This window comes from Rhamphochromis longiceps, linkage group LG14 (genome assembly GCF_057381845.1).
Source record: "Rhamphochromis longiceps isolate RC_006_pf linkage group LG14, R_longiceps_female_GT1.1, whole genome shotgun sequence".
Lineage (NCBI taxonomy): Eukaryota > Metazoa > Chordata > Actinopteri > Cichliformes > Cichlidae > Rhamphochromis > Rhamphochromis longiceps.
Window position 1 is genome coordinate 16,657,079 of NC_140570.1, and position 27,936 is coordinate 16,685,014.

A 27,936-nucleotide genomic window follows, 5' to 3' on the forward strand; every position below is an offset into this window, starting at 1 on the left:
GTAAATATAATGATCTGATAATGTAATACAGTTTAGTAGTCCTGTTATATGTTCTTCCCACATATTTAAATTTGAGTTGAATGAAAGGTGTGGACCTGTACATAAAACATAAACATAAAACACAAAATGTACAGTTTAGTCTGCAGCCAAGATGATAAATTATGAATGTGTTACTTGTGATGAGGTTTTTATGTAGTTGCTAACTAATACAATTGTGGTTAGTGTTTGCCTACAATCCTGTCATATACCTGTAAAATAAAGCTTTAGCTCATGTTGTTACAACCTGATGATACACTCTCTTGGACCTGCTGTCCTCCATACATTACCAATTCCATTTATGCATTAAAAAATATTCTGAATGCCATATAATGTATATTAAATCACATATTTTCTCTCTACGAGATGATAGACTGAAGTAAAATCCTCCTCTTCATGTGTAGTACTGAAGCATTCGTTGACACTAAATGGCTTCCATTACCGATCAAATAGAGGTAATTTGTGTCACAATCTGACATCGGTGACGGGCTGCATCTGGCCGTGCCCAATCTGTACACTCAGATGAGCCAGGAGAGGCAGAGGGGGGGCAGGCAAGGAAGGAGGAAGAGAAGCAGACAGAGGAAGAGGAGAGAGAGAGAGAGAGAGAGCGCGGGTGCAGCTTTCTCAGACAGCTGGTGATGTGCAGCTGTCTGGGAGGCTGGATTACTCCCTAAAGTCTGCTCTCTGAGGGAGAGGCGAGAGGGTGACGAAAAGAGTGAGAGAAATAAATAGAAATGGAGACTGAAATGGGGACAGAGAAGCAGAGTGATGGGGCCTGGAACAAAGGGGATTTGGGCGGGCAAAGACGAAGAAAGCAGTACAAAGCAAAAGAAAACAGATTTAAGTTACTGAGATGGAGGAAGAGAGCGACGTGAGAGAGATCATCAGAGATAAACAGCAGACAGGGGAGGGATCAAACTCATTAAATCAATCCCGAATGTGTTTCACCGTCTTCATTTGAAAGGTTTCGAAAATGTGTTTCAGTGAAGTTACGCTTTACTACAGGAAACAGTCAATTTTTTACTTATTTAAACCATACAGCTAAATTCTGTGTTAACGTGAGTACCTCTGTTATTAAGGTGTAACCTAAAGAGGTACAGTTTATTTACACATATCTCTGATAATACACCAACACATTAAACCATCATTATAGGAACAATTAACCTTTAAAAATCCTTATTTAAACAGCTTCTTGCACTGAGATTACAGACACATACACGTGACCTTTAAATGCTCTGACAAAATATGGATTTTATTTTTAATACAGTTTGAATGGCCCAGCATTTAACCCCATTTTCCCCAGTTCAGCGTGAATTTGGTGATATGACATACTCCATGTGCATTTGAGTCTGAAAGGTCATTCCTGACTTCTTGAATGCAGCAGCTGAGAAAAACAAGGTCACTTAACGGTCCACAGGAAATTTGATTGCATCATGTGATTTACCTGATGGATGGTTCCTTCTTCGACAAAAAAATACAGTTAATTCACTTCATATAACAGAGACGAAAGGCTTTAAAATGCTTTTGAATGACTCTTTTTTTGGATTTATATTAAATGTGTATACTGAATATATACTGTAGCTTACTGACTGCTGAACATAAATGTTAAGTCTAATTGTTGAATGTTTGTCATTATGCTTCTTAAATTTGTAAGGTCTTAGTTCAATCTATAGGATCAAGACATTCCTTTGTCCCTGACCACCTCTCCAGCCACTCTGTGCTGGGGGAGGATTTTTACACATCCCTTGTGAAGATTCTGTTTGATGTTTGGTAAGCTTCCTGCCCTTTGTATGGCTTCACTGTGTTATGCATGGTGAACCATACATTGGGTGTGGGGGAGGTTACCCTCTTTATGACCAGGATGTTGTTAAAAACAGCAGATGCATACAGATGTTTACACATACACACACATAGTGCCTTGTCTTAGAACCATTTGGGGGGTTTTATGGTGGGCATTGCTTCGCTGTGATGTGTATTGTGTGAACTGTTTTCCCAAAAAAAGGCAGCAAGCGGAGGCCGTTGTTGGGGTCATTGCGGTAGGATTCAGAGTGCTTTCTGAGACACCGGCTGGGGCCTTGCTATCAAGTAAAAGATGTTCGTCTTGTTTTTGTCGTTAACGAGAATAAGTTTCACAGACCCAGCAACAAATATGTGCATATATCCCTTTTTTGACATTTACAGATTCACATAAACAGTAATTTTAGCTCTGTAATTCATAACATATGCTGGCTTTAAATAAACCAAATAAATATAGACCCTATGGTTTTATTATCTTGTCCAGTCTGGTTTTATGTCTGCAAATTATATCACTTATCTCACTCTTCATCGTGTTGTCCCCACGCACTGTGGCATATATAACTGTCGAAAAGAAAGAGAAAGTTAAGGAGGTGAGATGAGCAAGTGTCTCTGCAAGTGCATCGTCACGTTAAGCTCTAATTTAAAAATTCCAACCAACAGTGAGAAATATCCTCCTTCAGTTTTTGATGGATCAGTGTGGCCACCACATGCGCACACACATTTGTTTGAAAGCATGCAAAAGTCCAAGCATGAACTTTTGCGAGGACGCTTCAATTAATTATCCATCTCATAATAGCGTTAAAGCAGCAGCAGGAAAATTAGCTAAAAAAAAATTGCCTTGACTGATTAGCTGTCACCGATCACTTTGTCCATCGGCCCAACCCGAGCATACAGTGTCGAGACATCAGCAGCTCCACTGACAGAAATGCCAGTTCGCATTAAGTCTATTTCTGAATACTACTGTCGCGCTTTTGTGGTCAATTGAAGTAATTTTTGATTGTGATCAAAGTGAGCATGGTATCCTGTCTAGCTCAGAAGAGAACAGAGGAGTGAGCAAGGCCAGTACGGCTGGAGATCAGTAGCAGAGGCTGCCAAAGAACAGACACAGTAGCTGGCTGGCTGGCAGGCTGGTATAATAATCAGGCTGTCTACTGCCCATGTGTTCCCCTCAGACTGAACTAATATAGTTTTTGCTGGGTAATGATACCGAGACGCAAGCTCACATTCCCTCATAATTGATCCTGCCGGCTACCGCCACACACTAACGAGCTAAACGAGGAGGAAAACCCTACTAGCAACTGGAGGGTAAGAGAGGCAGAGAGACACAGAGGGAGAAAGAGAGAAAAGAGGGATGGTTTAGACAAGTAAATAAATGCATGCGAGTCAAGCTAAGGCAAAAGAGGGAGAAAAGCTTCTAATACAAAGACACTGAGATTTTGATCTGTTACTATGACAGCGGCATGCTGTAAGGAGATCAAAGCAGGTAGTGTAAAATGGTTGAAGAGTGCAGGAGCTACTTGAGTATTCACTTTCTTTTTTCTCTCTCTATTCCAGAGAGAATGAGCAGAGAGAGAAAGCGAGAGCAGTGCGGACAGAGCACCAGTGCACGCTAGCTCTTTCATCTTTGACAACATCCATGGGGGGATTGGGCTATTGTGAATTTGGAGTGAAATATTTCAAAGGGGTGTTGGAGTGGGGCTGGGCTCCTCGGCTGAGTTCAGTCTGTGTTTCAGAGAGATGAAGCACACCTGGTTCCCAGCCTTTCCTCTGATTAGATGAGGGTTTGTACCCAATGCCACGGGGCCCTCCCTGATTAATCTGCTCTTTATTTAATGACTGACCGATAGCAAGAGATAATATTCTTTGAGCGCGCTTGTTTCTGGCAAAGCCACCACAGGCAGACCTTTGTGTGTCCTTTTTTTAAAATGAATTTGTCATTGTTAATCTTTCAGTTCATATTCTGATTCCATTATTTGTTTTCAGATGCGCTGAAGAACAAATTGTTTTGTGATCTCCCTGCCAAGGGTTGAATTCTTTGGAATTAGCTTAATTAGTGCTGATAGGTGTTGATCACATGATTACTGTCCTGTTCAGCAGAAAATTATATAACTGATTTGCCAATATATAGCATAAAAATGCTTGAAACTATATGGTCATGCTGCATTTTGATACTGCAGAGCACAGATCTAAACCTTTCTCTCTCTTACCCTCTCTGTCTGTCTATCTTCCTGCCATGCTTTCCTTCCCTGGAAGCAGGTAAGTCTTATACAAACTCTAAAGTAAAAAATGTTGATTTGGTGTCCACACAAAGGGCTAATATCTGCATTGGTGGTTCTCCTTTGGCTTCTAATCAATATCCCCCAGATATGCAGTGTTCACACTGTAGCAAATGAGGGGAAAGAGACAAACGAGCTAAACTCAGCAAAGCGTAAACAATGCCCATTTTGAAATACTGTGTGCAGGACAAAGACCCTGTCTATGTGTATGTATATATGTGTTTGTGTGTTTTTTCCCTGCTTTAGTGTGTGTGTCTGTGTGTTGAAACGGAGATGGAAGCTGCTGAATATTCATGGCGTCTGTGCTTGGTTGGGACCGAGAGATAAGACGTTTATGTTCTGGCAGCCTAAGAGGGAAAGAGTGTGTGTGTGCTTGTGCGTGCATGTGTGTGTGTGTGAATGGGGCTACGGGGTGGGGGCAAATGGGCGCGGCGAAGATGTGTCGACATCAGTGGTTTAATGGTTTGAATCTAACTTGGGCCAATTAAAAGGCATGCCGCGTGCACCGGGGTGGGCTCCCATTCATTTCGGGGGAAATTGAGGTTGAAATGAGCCATTGTCGGGCCACGTGGCCACTGTGCATACTGAGTGGCAAGCCTGCAGTGACTCTCCAAAACGGTGGTTAGAGGACAGAGGAGTCTTTGACCGCGGACAAGGAAAGGCAGTGTTTGCTTTCAAAACGGGAGGAAGGAAAGAGGAAGGGGTGCTTGGAGAGGGAGAGAGAGAGGAGTAAGGGATGTAGACAGATGAGGAGAGATGGAGTGAAAGAGGAAGAAGTAGGGGGAGAATGACAAGAGAACCGAGAGGATGGCGCACCGAGAATGACAAGTGCATATAATGTAGGAAAATAAGACACAACTGATTTTTGCAACAAAGAAGTGGAGGTAGGAATGAGCAGCGAGGCAGAGGTGATGAAAGAGTAGGAAAAGATAAGATGGAAGGAGACAAAGAGAAAGAGACAGAGGAAAGCAGCTAATATCAGAATATAGGAAAACAAGGCAGTGAGCAGAAAGAGAGATCTATGTGGGTGCATAGGTCGAAAGCTCTCAGAGGGCAGTGCATGGGGGTTGCCTGGCTGGTTGGCTCAGTAGCTCTTGCCCTCCTGACGTCAGCTGGACAGCACGATGTGGAATTGCTGACTGAGCCTTAAGCATGCAAACAAACACACACAACCACACACACATGGAAAATGCCTGCCAAGACAATGCCTAAATATTGTACATCACAGCATATCAAGCAAATGTGCTCGTACATTTGTGTGTGCCATAAATGAGAAGCACTAAATTAACAGACACCCTATCAGATCTCATATGCAGATGACGCATATGAGATCAGATAAAGACACGTTTCTGACTGCTAACAAGCCTCTTGTCAAATAAAACAACTTTTTTCATCAACACGAGTCCTGGTACCCAAAATCCAGATTTGAGCTGCCAGAGGCGATTATGTCATAACACTGTCCAATCGAGAAGGCGAGCCACACAGCTCAGAGTGTATCACTTCCTGTTTGGCTTACCCGTGTCCACACGATTGGATGATAACACATATCCCTTTGAGGCTCTGAGTCATTCTGACTGTGGAAGAAGTCTACATGTGACCTTTGGTTAATGTCACACGTCACTTTTATGTCTTTTATGTCACCCTCGAATGACAACGTGACTTGACAGGAATCTTTAGTGACCAGAGTCAGTCTCCTTCACAGAGGGATGCAGGACCACATCAATGATATTTCAGAGCAGCAGGGCAAACCGAGGTTAATTATCCCTTGAAGTGGTATGGAGGAAAAGAGGAGTTGTACATGAGTCAGTAATTATCCCTGTTTTTATATGAGTATGTACATTATTTGAGACCCTGGGTTCCAGAACAGCAAAGAGAACAGGGGAGGTTTCTGGTGTGAGTTCAGTCCTTTGACAGATGCACACACATCCACACATCACTCTGAAATCTCATCTCAACACAGTCTCAGAATTTGAACCTTATTTTGGCACCTTAATTGCTTTGCTGTAAAACATTCGAAACTAATGCTAGTCTTGCTAGACCTAGTAACATTTATGTATTATGTTTAACACAGAAAAAGCCCAATTTCACATTATAATATGTTAATTGATAGACATACACAGGACTAAGACTTGGTGTGTCTTCTATGAGTTACTCAGATCACTAAAGACGGGATATTTTCAGCAAATTTTGTATATAATAATAATAATGCAAAGGGAACATTTTTGTAGTTTGTAGACAATTCCTACTAACTACAGCAAACCCTATTCTCTTTGCATTGAGAGTGTTTGAGTCTACCCCAGGTGAGGTCTGGATAAAGGCATGTCTCAGGTGGACTTTGGGAGACATCACTTCTTGCCCTAATGCTCACTGGGTTGCAACTGTTAAATAAACATGTTAAATAAATCCCATGCTTCTTAAAACTCTGGTGTCAGTCTTCACATCTGTGTTGCAACTTTGGGTAACATAAATGGGGGCTTGTCCGGGACATTGTGGATTATTTAAATATTTCTGTGGAGACTAAACATCAGAGGGGTTTTTTGGTGTTTGAGTAATGGTTAAGGTGTTCACTGTGACTGAGCTAACCCTCGTTAGTGTGTGGCAGCCGGGTGGCCTTCCATTGAAGCACAAAGCGAATAGGGGTTGCAGAGGAGCAGAACAGTGGTCTCAAACACTGGCTTTCAGTCTTTATCCGCAGCATGATTGCAGATTCTTTGTATAGCATAAATCTGAAGCTATGTAAGTCAACTGGGAACTGTATTTAATGCCTGCAACACATACACTACAAAAGCACACATAATCTTTCATTTCAAGTGTTTCAATCACATTTCCATTGCTGTGTAAAATTAAGCACCCATGAAGTGAAAAAAATAAGTCGTTCTAAAAAACTGACTGAATTTGGGAGTTGTGCTATAAGAGGTCACCACTGTTTTGATATTCCACCATCAACTGTAATTGGTATTATTGCAAAGTAGAGGCATTTGCGAAGTCAGCAGTCTGTTCCTATGCACCAAAAGTTCCTGGGTTTGAATCCAACTTCTGGGCCTTTCTGGCTGCGTTGGCTCTCTCTGGTTACTCCAACTTAATTTCACAGACCTCCAGAAAGTTCCTCTCACATTTTTTCACTCACTTTGAAATAGTTTTTACTATGATGAAAACTAAGTCTGTCACTGTAGCTTCCAGCTACTTCTTCTGAGTTTATTACATACCTCAGCCTTTATATACCTGCTTAAACTTCCCCAGAATAAAAGTTGTGTGCATTTGCATTTGCTGCTGCTATTTGGCACAATAGCAGCAGCTTCATTAAGTACTTCCAATTTATCATTCTTTACACTGAGAGCAACTACAAATGACAATGTGTACTTCAATTCAGACAGATGACCTCTCATGCGCAGACAGTTCATGAGCTAAACTTTCATAATAGTATAATCGTATAGTATACTTCGTGTAGTACGTGTTTTCTCTAATTGTCAATCTATCAAAACAGAGCCCGTAGGAAAGCTCTGACTCATCACTTGATGACATATTTTGCACAAAGTAAATAATATCCTGTGTGTAATTTGGTGCGCTCCATCAGTGTTGTGGGAATCACTGAACAAAGCAATGAAGAATAATATATGTATGCAAAAGTAAAACATGTCTGAATGACAGATTGATGAAGTCCGCAGTGTTACTTATGCCACATCTGAAAAGGGCTTCAGAGGTTTCTGTTTTTCTTCATTTTGACATGCATCTCTTTGGCAAAAGCCTGAGTCTACCAGATACAAAGCACTTTACTCAAAGCACAAAGAAAGGCCCTATGCTATCTCAGAAGCGCAGCCTTTCAGTGTGTTTGGTGAACAAAATGGACAGAGTGAAGTCTCTGCTGAAGTTCACAGAAAAACTGCATTAAAATTTCAAAGCTGAAAACTTTTGAATAAAGAGACCGAGGGCATGAGGAAGAGATGAGACACAAGAGAGAGTGAAAAAGGTGGATGTGATATTAAAACTGAACCTTGCCTTCTTTATGTAATTGTAAGAGTTGTCACTTAGACAGATGGATGACAAAGCTAACCAAAAAATTATTACCTTTTATATAATGGAAAATGTTCTTTTTCAAACTTTAAAGTCAGCGTTAATACAGATAGATCTTTAACAAAAGCTTTTCCAGTATCTGTGCTAATTTCCTTGAAAAGACAATGGGAAAATTAAGCTTGTTTTTTAGTTACGTAATAACATTTCTCAGGTGATCTCATCAGATTTAAACCCTTAGCTGGCCCTAAATAGCAGGCCTCCACGACTTTCAGTGTAAAGCATACGGTGCAGTCAGAACAGAAAAATATGATCATCAGTTATAACTAAAAAGCTGTGTGTGCCTTTAAGTTTAACAGTTTGATTTAGTTTACCACCTGGTATTTTATAGTCAGTTAACAGCAGAGACATCAAATAGAGGTTAGAAACAGGCAGCTTCATTAGATGCTCATATCAAAGGCCCTGCACACCTTTGGTCCACCCACACAGGTGTCTTCATCTATTGTGGCTGATTACAACTTGTCTGAGGACTGTGTGGGTGTGCGCAGAGTGCCTGACTGACAAGTATGTGACCCTCCTCTTAGTTTTGTTTTTGCACCTGTTAGGATCGAAGAGGTTATCGTTCCTGAGAGCCTTTTTTTTCTCTCACAGCAGACAGATGGTGTTTTTGATAACATCAACAATGGCTTGGTTCTACTCAAGAAGAATCACAGTGAGCCGGTTAAGAGCAACCATTAATTTCACTGCTCTCTTGATTTGAAAAAATAATATGTGTTTATATAGTTAATAAATGTAATTTAATAACACTGTCTGGCCACAGAACAGGCACACCTGCTCGACTGTTCTTAAACACCATATATACTCAGCTAATCACATGGCAGCAACTCAAGTCATTTACGCATGAAGACATGGTCAAGAAGACCCTCTGAAGTTCAAAATGAGCATCAGAATTAGGAAGTCCTGCCCTGTCTTCCTCCCCTCACCCCAAGTGGTCACGGCAGATTAATACCCATCCCTGAGCCTTAATCTGCTGGATTTCTCTTCCTGTTAAGTTTTCCCTTCCCACTGTTCCCAAGTGCTTTCTCATAGGGGGTCATTAGATTATTGGGTTTCTCTCTCTATTTATTAGTGTAGGGTCTACCTTACAATATAAAGCATAACTGTAGTTGTGATTCGGCGCTATATAAATAAAGTTGAGTTGAGCTGAATTGGAAGAAAGGTGAGTTAAGCGACTTTGAATGTTGCATGGGCTAACAGAAAATAGTCTGAAAAAGAGAAAATATCCAGTTAGCAACAGTTCTCTGGGAAAAAATACCTTGTTAATGTCTGAGATCAGACGAAAATGGCCAGACTGCATCAAAGACAGTAACTCAATTAAGCACTGGTTACAACCAAGATACGCAGAAGAGCATGTCTGAACACATAGCACATCAAACCATGAAACAGATGGGCTACAGCAGCAGGACATCCCATCAGTTCCCCCTCCTATCAGCTAAGAACAGGAAACCGAGGCTACAATTCACACAGGTTCACCAGAATTGGATAATAAAAGATTGAAACAAATGTTGCCTGGTCTGATGAGTCTAAATTCCTGCTGCTACACTGAGATGGTAGGGCTACACTTTGGCATAAACTACATGAAAGCATGGATCCATCCTGCATGTCATATTTTATAGCACCAAATAACAACAACAGTTTCCTCAAGGTACATTATATTATAAGTAAAGCCCCTTCAATAACACAGAGAAAACAAAGAAAAACGCCAGCAATTACATGGCCCCCTCATGAGCATGTGCTTTGGTGACAGTGGAAAGGAAAACTCCCTTTTAAGAGGAAGAAACCCTCAGTAGAGCCAGACTCAGGGAGGAACACATGTGCTGTGAATGGCTGAGGGATGAGGGAAGATGAAGACACGCTGTGGAAGAGAGTCAGAGATTAATAAAAACTAATGGTGTATTAACACATATTGAGAAAAAAAAAATCTCAAACTTGTTTCTTGAAGATTCACTTTACTCAAATAGCCTCCACAGTCACCAGATCCCAATAGAGCACCTCTGGGATGTGATGGAACGAGAGATTGTCATCATGGATGTGCAGCTGACATATCTGCAGGAACTGCGCGATGCCATCTTTAGTACGGACCTAAATGTCTGGGAAATGTTTCCAGCACCTTGTTGAATCTGTACCATTGAGAATTATGGGAGTTAGCTTGGTACTAGCAAGGTGTTCCTAATAAAGTGGCAAGTGAGTGTATGTATAAATAGAAGAAATACACTTTATACATTGAAATTAAATTGCTTATTTTTGCAGCTGGAAACACACAGAAGGTGCTCGTCTGTGAAAGGGGTCTGAATTTTGGTCAGACTACAATAACACACCTCGGACTACACGACGTGAAGCTGGATTGAAATCCTGTGTGTCGTGCACCATCATTTTCTTGGCTCTCTAATACACCTGCTGTTCTCTGTTCTTCAGATACTTTAAAAAAATGTCTATACTGGCATCCCTTATCTGCACACACTGACTTTTATTAGTGCTTGCATGTAATATAACAGGCACACGTGTACTCGTTCCTACGCCACTCTTCCCTCTTCCGAACATGACTGCGACCTGCTCGCTCAGGTAAATTGGGGCCTGAGGCAAGAATGTAATCCGGGGCATGTTTCTGACCCTTTTACATGCTTCATTGAGCCATTTCTCATAAAGAACAACAGCGCTGAATTGTGAAATGTATTCTGTGGTTGCTCCTGTTGCTTAATATCAAAGCTCCGGCATTATAATTTTGCTAAGGGCCATATCTGTCAAAGGGTGAGACGTAGTTATGCGGGTTTATTTCCACTTGCCATGTTCTTTAGGCCAGACTTAGCCTAAATTTTTATTTATATTGCTTCATTGTGTTACTGCTCTGTATGGTTTGTCCAGGTATTCATGTAAATGGGTTTTTTTGTGTGAATGAAATCGCGTTTAGCAGCTTTATGTGTTTTTATTAACAAGGTTTACCTATGGAGTGGGTCATCATGCTAAAATGGCACACCGCAAAACAGTGCAACATCAGTTTATATCACAGCTATTATGGACCTTACACTGCATATGTGCTGACCTTTTCAGAAAGCTCTTAAAAGGATAGCCATTGATAATGATATATTTTCCAGTCTTCGCCTAATTTATGACAAATGTTGTCAATACTTTTTGATAGCAAGTCTTTTCTTAGTGAAACAGTGAATATAGAGATTTATATGCTGTTCTTGCAGGCACTTCATGGTACAGAAGACGTAACAGAGGCTAAACCAATGGCACAACTTAATATTTGTGCCGGTAGGATCAGGTGACTTGTCATATTGCCCTAATGTTTCTCCAGGGTACACGCTAAAGTCTGAAAGTCTCTGAGCACACATTTTATTTTAAAAGTTGAGCTGCTCTTGAGGGAAGTCAACTCACAGCTGAAGCTCCAACTGAACTGGGATGTCAGGTATGCTGAAATAGCTATTAATGTCATCATAGTACAATAAGCTGCAGTCTGTGCAGCACCGCAGCCCCGGCAGCTCCGCTCATGTGGCATTAACCGCCTTAGTGAGTGCTCTAAATGAGCAAAGTAGAAATTGCGATCACATTTCGTAATGTCAGTGAAGTGTTTTGATATAGAAAATGAGCAGTTGTGTGTGGATTGCGTCATAGTAAGCTAACATAACCACATACCATACATGCATGTGGGTGCTGCTGCTGCAGCCTCTACAGTCTTCCACAGATTCTTGTTAGAGGACCTGTTGATATGTATCGCAGATCTTGAAACTGACATCAATGGATCTACTACAGCTTTTATTTTTATCACTGGGACTAAACCTCAAATACTGTGAATTAGTTCCAATGCTAGTTCCAGTTTGTCTATTGCCTGCTGTTTGCGTTTCACAGCTCGCTGAACTCAGATGACTGGTCACCAGCAGAGGCTTAGACCTCATTAAAGCACTTTAGCTTTCTCTGTGTAAGTACATTTTGAACAAATTGCTAATGTGTGCTCCTTTAAAAAAAAAAAAAAAAAAGCTCAGTGAGATGGATTAGAGGGTCATGACCTTGGCTTTGCTTCTCTCCCCTGCAAGTAGCCAGGGTTGAACCCTGTGCCATTAGTACATTTCTTCCTCTTCCTACCCAGCAGACCCGATGTAAGAACAGTGAGTCTTTCAGTTGTGTCTTTGTTATGATCAGGTTTGTATGTTTTCACCATCTAATCGCTGGACTTGCGTGACATTAATGTACTGCAGCTAATAAGCATAATGCATATTTTTCTTGTGGTTTTCTTGCAAATATTTTAGCTTGTGCTACTTATCTGTTCATCGAGTTAATGCCATATTGAAACACTCCATCACATCCAGGTGCACTATGTCTATTTATTATATGCATACGCGCTGTATATATGGCATAGTTGCATGCTTTTGCCTGTGCAAAGCAACCCCAGAAATCGATTACTGAGGAGGCCTGACAGCTCTGCTCGCCGGATGCAGCAGAATACATACTGTAGCAAGGGAGCACCATCAGTTGCCCTGACAACACCAGTGCCTGTCAACACCTCTGTCTTAATAGTGACAAATTGTACTTATTACATCAGCGTTAATTCCCCCCGATCTCCCTCAGATGAAGATACTTAGCCCCGCGCTGATCAAATTGTGTCAGCATAATTACTGGGAACAGAACCCTATTAAAAACCAGGGCCTCAGACGCACTGTCCAGACTCATCCATAGGCCTATCACTCAACATGCATCTCTGCGTAGGATGTAAGGGAGGAGGGGGGGCAGAGGGTGGAGAAAGACAGGGAGATGGGGGATTCAGGGGGATGTGGAGGAAGGGTGGGGGATTGTTATTCTGAGGCAGTTGTATGCACAAAGACTGCTGGAGCTGTTCACTTCGAAATATTTTTTGACTGATGGTTGTGCATCCTTAAAAGAAAGCTCTGACTTAAAAGAAAACTGAGAAACATTCAGTTTCTTTAACCATTAAGTATAGCTGCAGCTACATGTAGAGGTGTGTTATCAAGAAAACAAAATAATTCACTATCAGATGTTGATTTTTAATGTTGCCAAAATGATTGTTAGTCGTGATGAATATCAGTTGTCGGTAGATCCCCTCAACTCTGCAAAGTATTTAAGGGTCGTTCACCATTTTGCTTTATAATTTACAGTCGCTGCTGTTTTCTCCTCCATCAAGCACCTTGTTGGAGTTGGAGGAAGCCAAAAATTGAGCTAAAACAACTTTTACATTTGTGGGTTTAGTGTTAATTTTAAATAATCATGGTCTATGTACATTTCCTAGTATGTGGCATTGGAAATCTGTTTTTAGATAAAACAATATTCTTTATCTTAGGAAGCTCTTGGGAAGAGGCATTTTATTGGGAAGTCAGATGAGGAAACATGGGTTTCCCTGGGGTGAGAAGACGTTCAATGTGGACTACACAGAAAATAACTGATTAAAATTAGAAATGTCATTAAAGTGTTAGCCTAGTTTTAAAATAACTGCAATTACCATAAGCAATTTTCACAGCTCTATAGATATGGATTTAGCATCGCTAGTAGCTCAACAGTGAATTAAGTCTCTCTCTCAGCCAGTCCTGAATGGCGCTGGAATGGAATTCACAAATTAGTGTCGTCTGATGGAAATGTGCTAATTGCTGTTGTTAAGCTCCTGCAATAATTAGGTTATGATGGCAGACTGCTACACATGTTGCATGCGCGTACACACACGCACCCAAGCAGCCCCCAAGCCAACATCCCCTCTCCAGCATGGTGGAAATAGAAGGCTAGATTTAATTACTCATTTTACAATCCATCTGTGAATATAATTTTACAGACATGGAGCCCAACACAAAGAGCAACAGTTCACAACAGTTCCTCTTGCTGTGGTTTAAAGAAATCTTCTTTTTAACTACAATGCTCTGTGGTGTTGTAAGAGTACACTAGAGGTAAATGATGAGATTAGGCCGCAGGCCATTTGGCTGTGGCATCTACTAAGATGAAGCAGACAAAGCACAGAGGTAGAAAGATAAACATGGTGTAATATGAGCTGGGATCTTTTCCACAAATGAACATGAGCTTCATAGGAAAGGTTGTTTTTCAGATGAGGTCACTCTGTCCAACGTTGTGTCACCACAACTTTTCACCGTTTATTGCTGCCTGGCTTAAGATAAGATAAGAGATAAGATAAGATAAGATAGAACTTTATTAATCCCTCGGGTGGGTTCCTCTGGGAAATTCGATTTCCAAAAAAGCACAGCACCGACAGAAGTTACAGAGTTATACACACACACATATATATAAATACAGAGACAATATAAATAAAATATACGAAGGGGATAAATAGAATAAATAGGAATAAAAATAAAAATACAAGTGAATTGCACATTTCAAGTATTGAGTCTAAGAGGCTTAGAGCAATGCTCAACGTGATACAGCAAGATTAATACAACGCACTATATGCAATGGGCCAATTTTCTCTAAAATGAAATGATCCATTATCCTAAACTATCATGCAGAAAAACTTTGAGTGAGGGATAGTGATCTCACAGGTTAACAGAGCACCGCCCTGGGAAAACAGACTAACGTCTGACATGTGGAACTCAAATGTTTGTCCAGAAAAATGTATTATAACAGATTTGATGTTTATAAGTTTGTAATTAAGTCTTTCTGAAACCAACACTTGGTCGTGCAGCAGGGTATAAGGAGGCGTTGATTACTGTGTAATTTTTTTTTACTTTAATTTGATTACTGTCTGTCTTATTAGCTTATTCCTTCTTTTTTGCTTTCTCATGAAACTGTTTGAGTTAGATACAGATATAGAGGTCAATTTTCAGAGTTCTTAGCCATAACTGGGGACCAGCTGGGGAATGTTTGATCATGTATGTTTGATTATAAGTCAGTCCATTTCATGTCTGCACAGCATGCACGCAGCAGTGCAGGTAAATAGTCATGTGGACATGTACTATTAGCTACATGCTAACATGTTATTAGCATGGAAGATCTTTACTCTGAAGTAAAGAGCTCCCATGTAGAACGAGGGGAGACCAGCAGGAAAAAATTTAAACAAAACACCTAATCAGACACTTTAAATCACCCTCACCCTGCTAAACGTGGAAAATTTAAAGAAGCTAGCAAAGTGGCTAAAGCTAATCACAGCAAGCCAAAAGCTAGCTGCCTCAGTTATAATGGTATAAAGATGATATTTCTTTTGTTATACAAATGTGTTACACGTGCTTTTGTTTGGTAAGGTGAAGTTGGGTGTATAAGTAATTTATTTTCAGTTAATTATTTGTACCTCTTTCTAATAATATAACACTTTATTTTCACTTATTTAAGTTAAAGAACATCCTGTAACTTACCTGTAACTACAGTTTGGGGAGAAATTTTAAAGTTTAATTTAATTTAATGTAAAGATAAAACTTTGTTTTGAAGAGAAGTTCATTTTTGATTGTATATGCTGTCAGAGAAAAACTCGAATCGTCATTTCTCATTAGCACGTCACACTTACGAAATATCAGGAATCCAAATCAGCCAAGAAAATTGCAATTGATGCATCTCTAGCTAGAAATATTTATTTGATACCTGGTTTAAAGATCAGTAATATTAAATGAAAATTCCATCACATATTACAGTACAGCATAATGAAGCAGGCGAACTGAAAAACACGACTCATTTTGTACTTGTGGTTATTGTCTCTGGAAAACACTGGTAAATATGTCTATTCTCCTTCATTGCTGAAATATCTCCTTAAACCTGCTGCTGTCCAGACTTTCTTCAATACACTTGCTTATCAACCTGCTGTTTAATAGCTCTGGGCTTCAACAGCGATTACTGGATCGCTAACATCATCAAAGACATCAGCACCCACCAGACTCTTTAACCTTGGAGACCTGACTCTCTTTTTCAGCAGTTTCTGTGATATGTGTCTGCCTAAGTGTATGCTGGTAGCCTAGCTCAGCAAGGTGCTATACATTAATGTAGAATTAATTCTACACCATGCATTCTTGTACAAAGGTGCCCACCTGTCACAAACCAGTTCTTGCGCCATCACTGTAATATGATACTATACTGTATGTGGCTTTGGACTTTAGATAAGTACATTTCCTGTAGTAATACTGAAACAGTAACAGTTTTCTTTGTGACTGAATGTGTTTAAATAATCACACAGTCCTTCAGCCAGTCGACACAAATTAGTGCCCTATTTGGTTTATGTTGGGTTTTATTTTGTTTTTGTACTGATTTTACATTCATTTTCCCATTTTGTTAAGTTTAAGAGAATACTTTTTGGGGGGTTTAAATGCAAATTTTTCATAATGGAAAGCACATGTTAAAAGGCAAACTTTTCACATCTGCAACAAGTTTCTTAAATGTGTCCTGCTCCAGCAACATTTCCAGCAGAGCACTTTTGCCTACAGTTTGCATTTCAGATATTGAGGTACTCAAGTTAAACTCTTTGTCTAATCTGTACTTTGTAAAATGACACTAAAAGGGTACCCACGGTGTGAAGCTTGGTCCTGAATAAGTATCTGCATCTTAGGGGTTGAGAATAAGAATGTGACTTTTTACAAACCAAAAAATTGAGTAGGATAGTAGGAACGTCTGTGGTCACTGATGATTACTAGTTGTGGTAGTTAGTGCCCAGTAAAGCACACTAGTCTGGTGACTGTTGTAGTCTTTAAAGAGCAGTGTTGGGCAAGTTACTTTGAAAAAGTAATTAGTTATAGTTACTAGTAACTTATTTGAAAAAGTAACTGAGTTAGTAACTGAGTTACAATATTCTGAAAGTAATTAATTACTTGAAAAGTAACTATTGCGTTACATTAAAAAAATGTTTAACCCTCTGGGGTCCAGGGTATAATTGGCCATTTTTAACTACTTTTGATTTTCCCTCCACATTTCACCTTTAAAAACACCTAAATACCTTGTTTGGTATCATCCTTTTCAGCACAACCTCACGTGTCTGAATTTACAGTTATGTTTTCATTTTGACATACTGTATTAACACAATTGATCTAAAATCAGACAAAAACATAAAATAAGAGTAGAATTTTTTACTGTAACAACCACAAACATGTTTAATGAATCATATTGCATAACTTTAAATGCAAATATAAATTGTCATATGCACAAGTTTTGCAAACAACAAAGTTATTTGCATTCATTTACCTTTTACCTTGATTTTTTTAAATAACCATTCAAACTATTTACAGAACAATCAGCTGTTCTGCATTCAATAAGATGCCACACAAATTATTTGTGCCACTCCAAAAAAAAAAAACTCCACTAAAAAGGAGAACATCACAGCCTGATACCTGCAGGTCTGACAGCAGCAGGTGTGTCACTCCTTTTTCTACCTGGAGACAGCAGTCGCCTCATTGTTCTGTCACACAACACAAAACTATCCACAACACTACACACTAACTACACAAGACAACACATTAACTACACACTCCAAACACACTAAACATCACAAATCTCTCACATCTCAAAACTCGCTCTCTCTCTTTTTCTACAGTTTCTCTCTCTCTCGCAGTCACTCATTTTTCCTTTTTTTGCTCATAAGCAGAGAGTGCTTGCTAGCGCTGTCCTTAGGCAGTAAACGTGACAAAACTAGGAAAACGCCACGTATATATTGTTTATCATGACTCTGGTTTTACGTGGCCTATCAACACAATTTAAAAACTGGTATATATCACCTTGTTGCTTTGTCTTTAAGTGGTCTTACCACGACTGCTTTATTCTTCCTCAGTCAAACAGCAGCACTCATTTTTTGCCCCCTTAGCTCCAGGTGTGCCAAAAAGTGATCGTCTGCCAGAAAGTGATTACCGTCCAGCTGCTTAAAGCTGTAGTGCCCAGATTACTTACAGCTACTTCCGTGCAACTGATATAAGATGCGGTAAGCTGAACACAGTTTCAACCGTCTGTTTGTTGAAAAATAGTAACGGACCGTTAGTAACTGTAACGGCGTTGCAGTAATTAGTTAGATTAATCGTTACTGAAAAAAAGTAACGCCGTTATTCCCATCACTGTTAAAAAGTAAACTGGAAATACATCACAGTGATGGATTTCATTACTTTTTAGTTCATGATCCACTTACCATTAAGTTACTCTCTCAGACCCCCACCCCCAAACATTGAAAACAGAAAGAAAACCTTGAAATTGGAGAATTGTTACCCCATAATGATTGGTGTGAAAAAAAGATGCTGAGTCACAAAGGCTGAGTCATACAGATTACAGCATCTGTGATACACAATAGCCTTGTGAAATATCTCCAGCATAAAAGAAAAACCCGGTTGTGATTCCGTGGTAGAAATCTCAAGAACTCTTCAGTCTAAAGGTAAAGTTTGTTGGTGCGTTAAGAGATGCAAGTTAAAATAAATAAAAGCTGTATAAAATGCAACACAGTAAACTTCCCCATCTTTTCTTTGAAAGTGTTACTACCATCAAATTCAAACTGAGCATCTATTCCAGAAAAAGACCTGATTAGTCTGTTTTTATTTTTATTTTTATAATTAAACATAGACTTTAAATGATTTGCAAGTCACAGCCTTCTGTTTTCATTCATTTTTTATAAAGTGTCCTAACTCTTCTGGAAACAGGCTACAGCTTCTGCTCACTAGATATTCTGTCTACTAGCTGATACTGTACCTCACACTACAAAAGCAGTCTGACCAGTACCGAGACCTGAGCACCACGCTGAAACGGGGTGCACAAGAGTACATGATTTATTAAAGTGACATCCTTCACTCGTTCGGTTGTTTATTAAATATGAATTGTTCGTCTTGTGACAGTTGGACATTTTTTGCATGAATTATGATGCGTAAATTATTCATGATAAATGAAAAGCCATCTTTAATTCACAACAATGTTGGTATGACACTAAAAGTCACTGCATCTCACTCTGTAAATGTCTTCAATTTGGAAATATTTTTTTTCAAAAACTAAAGAAAAATGATAACATATAGTATTTTAGTGTTATTGCACCCACATTAGCTTTTAATGATGTTAATGGTGTTTTGTTGTAGCTGCAACACTAGATGCAGAAAATATACATTGTGACACTTTGACACATTTCTTGTTAATGTTTCGGTGTATGAGTTATTCTTTTGGCACACATGATTGATATAATTATTAGTATTTATTCTATGAATGGTCTGATAAAAAATACATGATTTTATTCTCAAATATTATTCCAAACCTGCAAAACAAATGTTCACCTCTTAATGGATGTTTATCAATTTAAATATGTAAAAGCTTTTGTAGGTCAGTGTCTTGGTAAAGGTAGGTGTTTTCTTGATGTGGGCGTTTGAGACTGCAGGTTTCATTGCAGTGTTCTGACACAGCCAGCCACTGTTTTAGCATTCAGCACACAGAGGGAGAGCCAGGAGAGGAGGAGAAAGAGAGAGACCAAGCGCTAGAGAGTGAAGAAGCAGGAGAGGAAGTAGAATGAGCCAAACAGGAACACAGAGGTTTTTGAGGCTGAATAAGAGACAGAGAGTCTCTTAGTATTCCAGCTCTGATGCCAAAACTTTTGACTGAATCAAGGATGCTTTCTTCACTAGGGCTTCAATGGCAGCTCTGTCATTTACTTGTATTCCTTGAATCTTTTCACACTGCAGGTGCATCGAGAGAAAGACATTTTTATAGGTGACTTTTACAGGTGCTGAAGATTTGTCCTGATTTTAGTGTTAGCTTCAGTATTTGCATTTGCTTTTCATCCACTGAAAGTCTCCATTCTTGCTTTCCCCCCCCCCTCCAAACAATTGATTTGAGCTATTTGAGCAATTTTCTTCTGCCATGGAAAAAAACACCCCACACTGATTGGCCAGGTGATAGCACTATAAAAACAGCTTTATATTTTAACTGCTACCTCATAAGAAATATGATGTAGAATTGATTTTTGTCTTCAGTTTTCCAGCCTTGAGACAAATCCACTGCACATCGTGTATTTTATAACTGTTTTCTCACCTCTTAGACTTTTATTCAAAAACCCATTTTCTTTGTTTTCCCCCACCATTACACGCTGCCTACTTAACCGCAAGTTTTAAGGTTGGACTTTTGTTTTGCTGTGACTCATAAGACATTCAAACTAGCCATACGTACATGTTTGCATGAGATTAAGTGCCTTAAATCATTGCATATTTAGATGTAAAATATACACGGAAGTTACAGATACAACTGGATGGAGTCTTTTCCACAACATATGTGATGGAATGTTGTGGTATTCCTGTGTCCACACAGGAACTGATTTAAAGTGATGAGTGCCATAGAAAGTCAATGACATTTGGTGACTTTGAGCAACTGCAGGCATGAAAAACATGAACAAAAAGTCTGGCAATGCAAAGTAGTCCCAAAAGTCAAACTCTTCTTAACTTTTGTGCAATTAAAGAAAGTACCAATAATACAAAATAATACTGTTTATTGAGATATGCCATTCGGACGCTCGAATGTCCACTAGTGGCCAGCTGTCAGCAAACCATTTCCTCTGTGTGGCCTTCGGTTTGTATGACATAATGTTAGAAATATAGCCTAGACGATACCAAAAACTTGGTGAGATGAATATGAGGTAAATGCGAGTGACCACAACTGGAGACTAGTAGGTCTGCGGGCGGCCAACCATCAGCTTCAACGCGACCCATGACAAGCAAGACTCTACAGGTGTGGAGGTGGCTTTATTCATGTATCTATCCCCATGGTTACCATGACTTACAAAGATTGACTGTTATCTGAACAGTTCAGAAATGGCACACAGACTTGGTAGTAGTTATGTTGTTTTAGTTGCTCTCAAAACTAGTGTTGAAAATTTTGGTATGGCTCTGAATTAGTTAACACAACAAAACACACCATTCATTTTTTCAGTATTTTTAAACTGGATTTTTTGGAGACCTGGAATGTAAATGTGCAGGGATCAGTTGGAACTCAACATATTTTCCATATTGACCATAATAGACTGGTAATTTAGTCAGCAGCAGGATTTGAAGGTCAGCTTTGTCACCCAACCCACACAAAGCAGCAACCGGACAAATGCATCACAGTTTGTTTTAACTGAATGTACGGTTAAGGTAGTTTGGGGTTGTTGTTTTTTTTATACTTCAATTTTTGGTTGAGCTCAGTGAATTACGCCTCACTACACACTATACCTCCAGAGGACTAATTCACTTAATTCCTTTCACTTCCACCAGATTATGCAGCCTGTAGTAACCCACATAGCTCATGCTGTAATGTACTTACTGCTACTCCTCACAGTAGAGGAGCCTATTTGGTGTCATATGCACAATATATGAATCATGATTACTGTTTGTCCCTTTCCAGGTAACATACATTTATTCTTATTCTCATATTCAGTTTCATTTGAGGGTTTCAGTTTAGTTTAGTGAATCTGTAACAGTTTCAAAGCACGGCTGTTATACAGTTCATTAGTAGCCAGATAGTCCGAGAAGCAGATTAACAACAAATATTTTCCTGGTTTCCTGCAGGATGGTCACAGCACTGATTTCAGTTTCTCTTTGCGTAGCCGTACTACCCCGAGGAGTGGTGGAAAGTTCAGTCCTGCGGTCTGACCTCAATCAGCTTAGATTAAAGCTCTGATCCAACGTCTGGTCCCCCTGCGACTTGTTTCCCGATGCAGCATAACCCCGACTCTGAAATTAGTCTCAGAATGCAACTCTCGCTTCTCACCACCGCTGGGTGGTCAATGCATTATATTCCCCGTAATGTTTTTCTGTTGCAGTGGCACAAGATTGTACCACAGTAACTGCTCTAAGAAACAAAGTAAACCGTGTTAGAGGAGAGAGGAGCGTTTGACTGCATCTTTTCGAACACGTGTGGCGCACTGTAAGGCTTTGATGAGACAGATGTTTTAATTTTAATTTAATGTCTGAAAAGTGACACAGGAGAGTTGAAGTGGGCCATGAAGGTACCACACAAAGCCAGAACATTCATAAGCTCATTTATCATCTCTGCGTCTCTGCTGACCCGACTAGAACTGGGTCCCTCCTCGCTGTGTCTGACTCACAGTTTACTCAGAGCCGGTCCCACCTTCCTCTTTAAACAATAACAACACTGACTCACCGGCGCAACCTTTATGGAAGCGAACACCCTTTACTAAACATTTTTAACCTTTCGCACTCAAGCAGCGTCATATACATAATGTAGTATCAACGTCAGTGCGACATTAGCAGGGTTTTATTGGCAACATGTCGGTTATCTCAGCCACTTCCGTTCACACTGGTCCGCTGGTGTTGATTGGTGCATAAAAACGCTGGTGGCTTGTCACCAAAATGCAGATTGTCAGCTAAGATCTGACCGACTTGGCTCTCATTTAAATCACAGCAACTTCAGAGCGTCTGTTGGCAGCGAGGATGCTGTGACACTAGTTCATCTGTACGTCGAGGCTTATTTAGCCTGCTGAGAGTGAGAGCCCGCTGTTCCTATTAGATTCTGTCTCTGGCAAAGTGGGGATGATTAGATAAAGTGTGTCTGGTGGAGTGGAGCTCTTTTTACTTTACAGTAGCAGTGCCTGCAAATGAATGGAGAGAAAGACTCCACTCTCTGACAATAACACCCAAATCTCCACCGAATGTTTTTTAATGCATCTTGCAGCCGAGGCCTCGGTCGCTCTCGCTCAATTAACCCATAGCAGTTTATGTGCTATACACTACGTCTTCACCAGTTTACAATTTTCACATTTAACTTTTAAACGGCTGTAATTTCTTGCTGACGTTGAACAGAAATTACTCCTAAAAGCCAACGCTGCGAGCGAATTAAAGAGGAGCGGGTTGTGGAGAAGAAATACAATACAGTGCAGTACAATTCAATACAATAGCTCTCATTCTGAATCCCCTCCCTACTGTAGTGTCCCCTTCATTCTGTCATAACACAATAACTGAGCTCTGACGTCTTAAAAGGCATTGCAGGAGCATAGAGGTGCTTGAAGAGAAAATTGCAGCAGCTCACAGCGGCTGGAGTGAAATACCATTTTGCCTCACTCAAGATGGATTCCACAGTGAGATTTCAGACGACCAGTACAGAATCAAAATGGAGAAGCCAGAAGGGAGGAGAGGGAAAAAGGGAAGGAGGCAGTGTGTGTGTGTGTAGTGGACAGCTTTGGAGGAGATGTTTGAATTGAGTTTTTGCTGCTGCATTGTTGTAATATGGTTTCTAGGATTTTACAAGTACACTCTTACATATATTTTTATTAAAACCAGCCAGCGAAAAGTGATCGGTATGTGAAGTAAAGGTACACACATCAGATAAATGAGAACTGCCGCTACAGCTGCGTACAAAACCAGTGAAAATGGAGCTGAAAAGAGAAGGCGTTGATGAAAAACAGCGTTGTTTTTCTCGCATCTGGCCTCCTCGACCTCTGAGAAGATTTCCTTTTACCAATTGTCTTGCTCGCTGGCGTGCATGCATGGCTGCCGGCATACACACACACAGTCACACCCTCTCTCGCTCTCTTTATAGATTCCACTTGCTGGTTGCCCATCTAACAGCCCTGTATGTAAAACCCGCGAAACCCCTTCAGGACATCAAATCCGTGGAATCTGTTGTCGGTTCTATCTAGGTCAATGCTTACAATAGCTGAGCAGTTTTGTTTTGCTTCTCTCGCCTCTCTCTGTATTCCTCCTGTTTGCTTTTACCCCACAAGGTTGATTTTCCTCTGCCTGTGCAAACATCTAAAATGCATATAAGATGTAAGCATATTAAGCACGCTTTGCTTCCTTCATACATATTAGTCTCCGGTGGAATATTAAAACATGTAGCGGTTTGATGTTAGCATTAGTGTATAATCTAAGATTAGGTTAAATTCGCTCACCACCTCCCCACTCACTGTTTTTGTAGCTAATTGGTTCTGTCTGGTAACACTGTAGCTCATCGTGGCGCTGCGGCCAACCACTGCACCAAATGTAGGAGAGAGATCGGGATTACATTGTGACATACATTTTTTTCTATAATTTTCTCTGATTTTCTGGGGGATGTTGTTAGACGAGGGACGTCACATCTAATTTACAAACCTACATAGGAAAAAGAAACCTTTGCACCTACTTGGATTTTGAAATCTGTTTGGACATTTTGACCTAAACACAATAATAAATATTAAAATTCTTCACTCAAGAACTATTTTTTTTAAAAAGAAAAAAACATTACAGTCCTTAGTTTTTTGGTTTGTTTGTTCTTTTTATTGATTTTTTTTTAAAGGACGTTAATAGATATAGTTAATAGGATGTTAAGTCTCTGTTTAACAATAGACCCACAGCTCCTACCTTTCAGTTTATATGAGTTAACCACTGCTGGTCTCCTTTAGATATCATATGTAATGCAAATTAAATATGCAGAGAAATGTTTCGCTAATAAAAACAGTCAAATGCATTCAGGAAATAATGCAAAACATATATTAAAAATGAAAAAAACTACAGTATGCCTTAAGAAAATAGGAGGGTGTACAGATCTTACTGTAAGTTGTTATATTTTTCTGTCTTCTAATTTGTTTTTACTTTTATCTCATTCATTTGTTAAGTTGTTTAAATGTTTAGTTTTCCTAGGTTTTTATTAGTTTCAGTGTTAGTTTGTCTTTTCAATCATCATTGTATGGGCATACCATTTTTAAAGGTCTTGTTTTTATTTTAGTTAACAACATATTTTTTAATGTCTAATTTTAGTTTTTAGTTTAGTTTCAGTTGACACTACTCAGCTTGAATCAGAGTAATCCAGACTTAAACCACTTGGTGTAATTGGAGGTTTCTCTTCCTTTTGATAATGATGGAAGAATGTACTATGGCCTGTACATTCATATCCAAGCCACTGACTTTCATTTTTTTTTTTATACAGTTTATCTGTCAATCTATGTTTTTCTTGTGAGGGATGTTGCTTACGTTGTGCTTATTTTCAACCAAACTAAACATACAGGGGAAACAAGAAACTTCCTTGAGGAAAAAATCCCTCATGAAACATGTCACTCTTAAAAATAGCTGCACATTAACATATTATAACCTTGTTATTGTCGAAATCTTGCTTCACAAGCAGATAGCCAAATATTTGCACAGTAAGGTGATGACACAGAGTACACACTCCAGGCCATAAACGCTTCGGCACATTCAGTGACAAATAAATTCCAGTGCACAACCATGTTTTTGAGTATGCACTGTTGGTTATCTTGTCCACAATGTCCTCTTAGCATGATTTTTTTTTTTCAATTCGTTTACCACCACTCTACATGTGTCAACTTTTAGCTTTTTTCTGTTGTTTTATTGGTTTAGCAGGGGTTTACATCTAGTGCAGAATCCTCTGAGTTTCTTGTCATGAAGTTGTTATTTGATCTTTAACTAGGAAACATGTGCTTACATCTGCGTCCTGGAGAGAATGCTTTACCTGCTGTGCGGTGGTGGAGGGACTTCTCTTTACCATGCAAATGATTTAGCTGTCAGAAGACTTCTGCTGAGCCCATTATCTGTTTTTATCTGTGCAAAGTTCCTTTTGTGTTTTTGAATGAAATGTTGATGTTAGCTAACCAAGTGCCTTTGGTATTTAATCCCACTGTTTTAATTAATTTTTAAAAATCTTTTTACTAGTCATACACACAGCGTCATTACAGTCAGCAGTAACTGACAGCTCTCAATGAAACAGTTGGCTTTGAGGTTGGTGTGAGCTTTTTTGTGGTACAACTAACAGGCAAACAAACAGCAGCTGACCAGAAACCTTTGCTCTTTGAATATCTTCTATCATCTGCAGTATATAATTTGATTAAAAGTTTTAAAGAATCTGGAGAAAACCCAAAAGTCAAGTCTTCAATGCCGCATTGCATTAAAACAGTCATGAGTCTTCCAGAAAGTTCACGGTGCCATTCAGAACTGCAGGTTAGAAGTCTGTCTTTGGGCCTCCTCTTTGGGCCACAGTTCATTTAAAATGGACTGAGCCAATGGGGAGCACTGTTACTGGTCAGAAAAATCTAAATTATGGGATTTTGATTTTTGGGAAACATAGATGTCATGTCACCCAGACAGAGGAGTGGGACGATTCTGCTTGTTATCAGCATTCAGTCCAGAAGCCTGCATCTCTAATGGTGTTAGTGTGACTTAGTTCTTTTTAAATTGGCAGCTTGAACATCTGGAAAAGGCAGCATCAATTTTGAAATATACATACAGGTTTTAGAGCAACAAATGCTCCTATCCAGATGACGTCTTCTTCAGAGAAGGCCTTGCATATTTCAGTAAGACAATGCTAAATCACAGCTGAACTGCACTGTCTGCAGTCCAGGCGGTCACCATTTGAAACTGTCTGGAGCATCATGAAATTAAAAATACAACAAAGAAGACCCAGGACTGTTCAGCAGCTAGAATCCTCTATCAAACAACATTCCCATCTCCCATTGGTCCAGCAGGTGGACTCCTCATTTGCCAGAAGTTTATGAACTGTTGATGCCGCACAGTCGTAAACACGGCTCTGTCCCAACTTTCTACACATGTGGCTGCCATCAAATTTAAAATGAGCACATCATTTTCCCTAAAATTGTGCACTGACTCCATTTAAAGATTTGATATATTTTATATGCTCTGCTGTGAATAAAATGTGGGTTTGTAAGATTTTCAAAGAATTGCATTTTGTTTAGTTTTTTTATTTTATTTCTTCTTATATACACAGCGTTCCTACTTTTTAAGAATTGAGATTTTACTTTTAAATGGTGCTACAATTTGTGCACCATGGGGAATTTCATAAATTCATTTTTTGTGCAGTAATATCAAGTATATGTTCAAATTAAAGCTTGATCTGGCTAACAAACAAAAATGCCAAATACTTTTTTTTTGGACTCTTAGTATAGCTTATAGTTCTATTTGGGTTCACTTTATATCTTATATTTATGTGGAGGAAAAAAAAGTAGACTAGAGTGCCAAAAAGGATTTAAAAAAATCGAACGGGTACCGCTGCAGCTTTGCAACCCCGTGATGGCACAGTACGATATTTTTCTTCTCGACCCGGTCGTCGTCACCTATTGCTGTTGTAGGACTCTCCCTAGCCCGAAAGGCTTCCTGTGCTATCTCTGTCGTAGCATACCCACCACTGCACAGAGAAGACAATATCCTGTAAATTGCTTTTTCAATCAGTTTTGACGTCAATCTGCTCCCATGGGACTGTGGGCATCCACGTGATGGCTGTGAGGAAGGTTTCTTTCCTTATGGATGGTGACAACCCCACTCAACCTCGTTTGATCTGCAGAATTAACATAATATTACCGTACTTACAGAACTGCCTGTGACAGCATAAGAGGGATTGGTTTTCTGTAACAGACTATGGCGCCAGTGAGGCTACTGCAACAGCACAAAGACAAGACAATAAAAGCTGTTAAAGGTTAAGGACTCGTATAATAAACACAATATGTGGACTGAGTTTTTAATTTGTATATTTTGTACATGATTAATTCAATATTTATAGCAGTTACAGCATCATTTAAGATGATATTTCTTGTGGTGTGTATTTATATGTGACATCTGTGACATTAGAAATTCATTAGCACCCTATGGAGGAAGAGAGAAAATCTCTCAGTGGTGCTGGAGTGAATGCATTTTCTTTATATTGTAAAAGCTGTTGTGATGCTATAAGACAACCACACAACTGCTTTCTTTCTTATCTTCTCCAGGACAAAGATATCTCATCACATCCACGGGAGCCTTGTATATTTTGGACGTCCTGCCTGAGGATGGCCTGAATAACTATCGCTGCACCACGCGTCACCGCTACACCGGTGAAACTCGCCAGAGCAACAGTGCACGTCTCATTGTGTCGGGTCAGTACTGCATTTAAAGATAACACTTAGTCAGAA

The 27,936-nt window shown here is 39.6% G+C and overlaps 1 protein-coding gene across 2 annotated transcripts in view; it reads left to right on the forward strand.

The window, feature by feature from the left end:
- dscamb (Down syndrome cell adhesion molecule b) overlaps positions 1-27,936 on the forward strand; it is a 131,072-nt gene that overhangs the window by 53,531 nt on the left and 49,605 nt on the right. For both annotated transcript variants that reach the window (XM_085380084.1, XM_085380085.1), the window contains exon 4: positions 27,754-27,900. In XM_085380084.1, the coding sequence (XP_085236210.1) occupies positions 27,754-27,900 (147 nt within the window). The remainder of the gene's footprint in view (positions 1-27,753; positions 27,901-27,936) is intronic.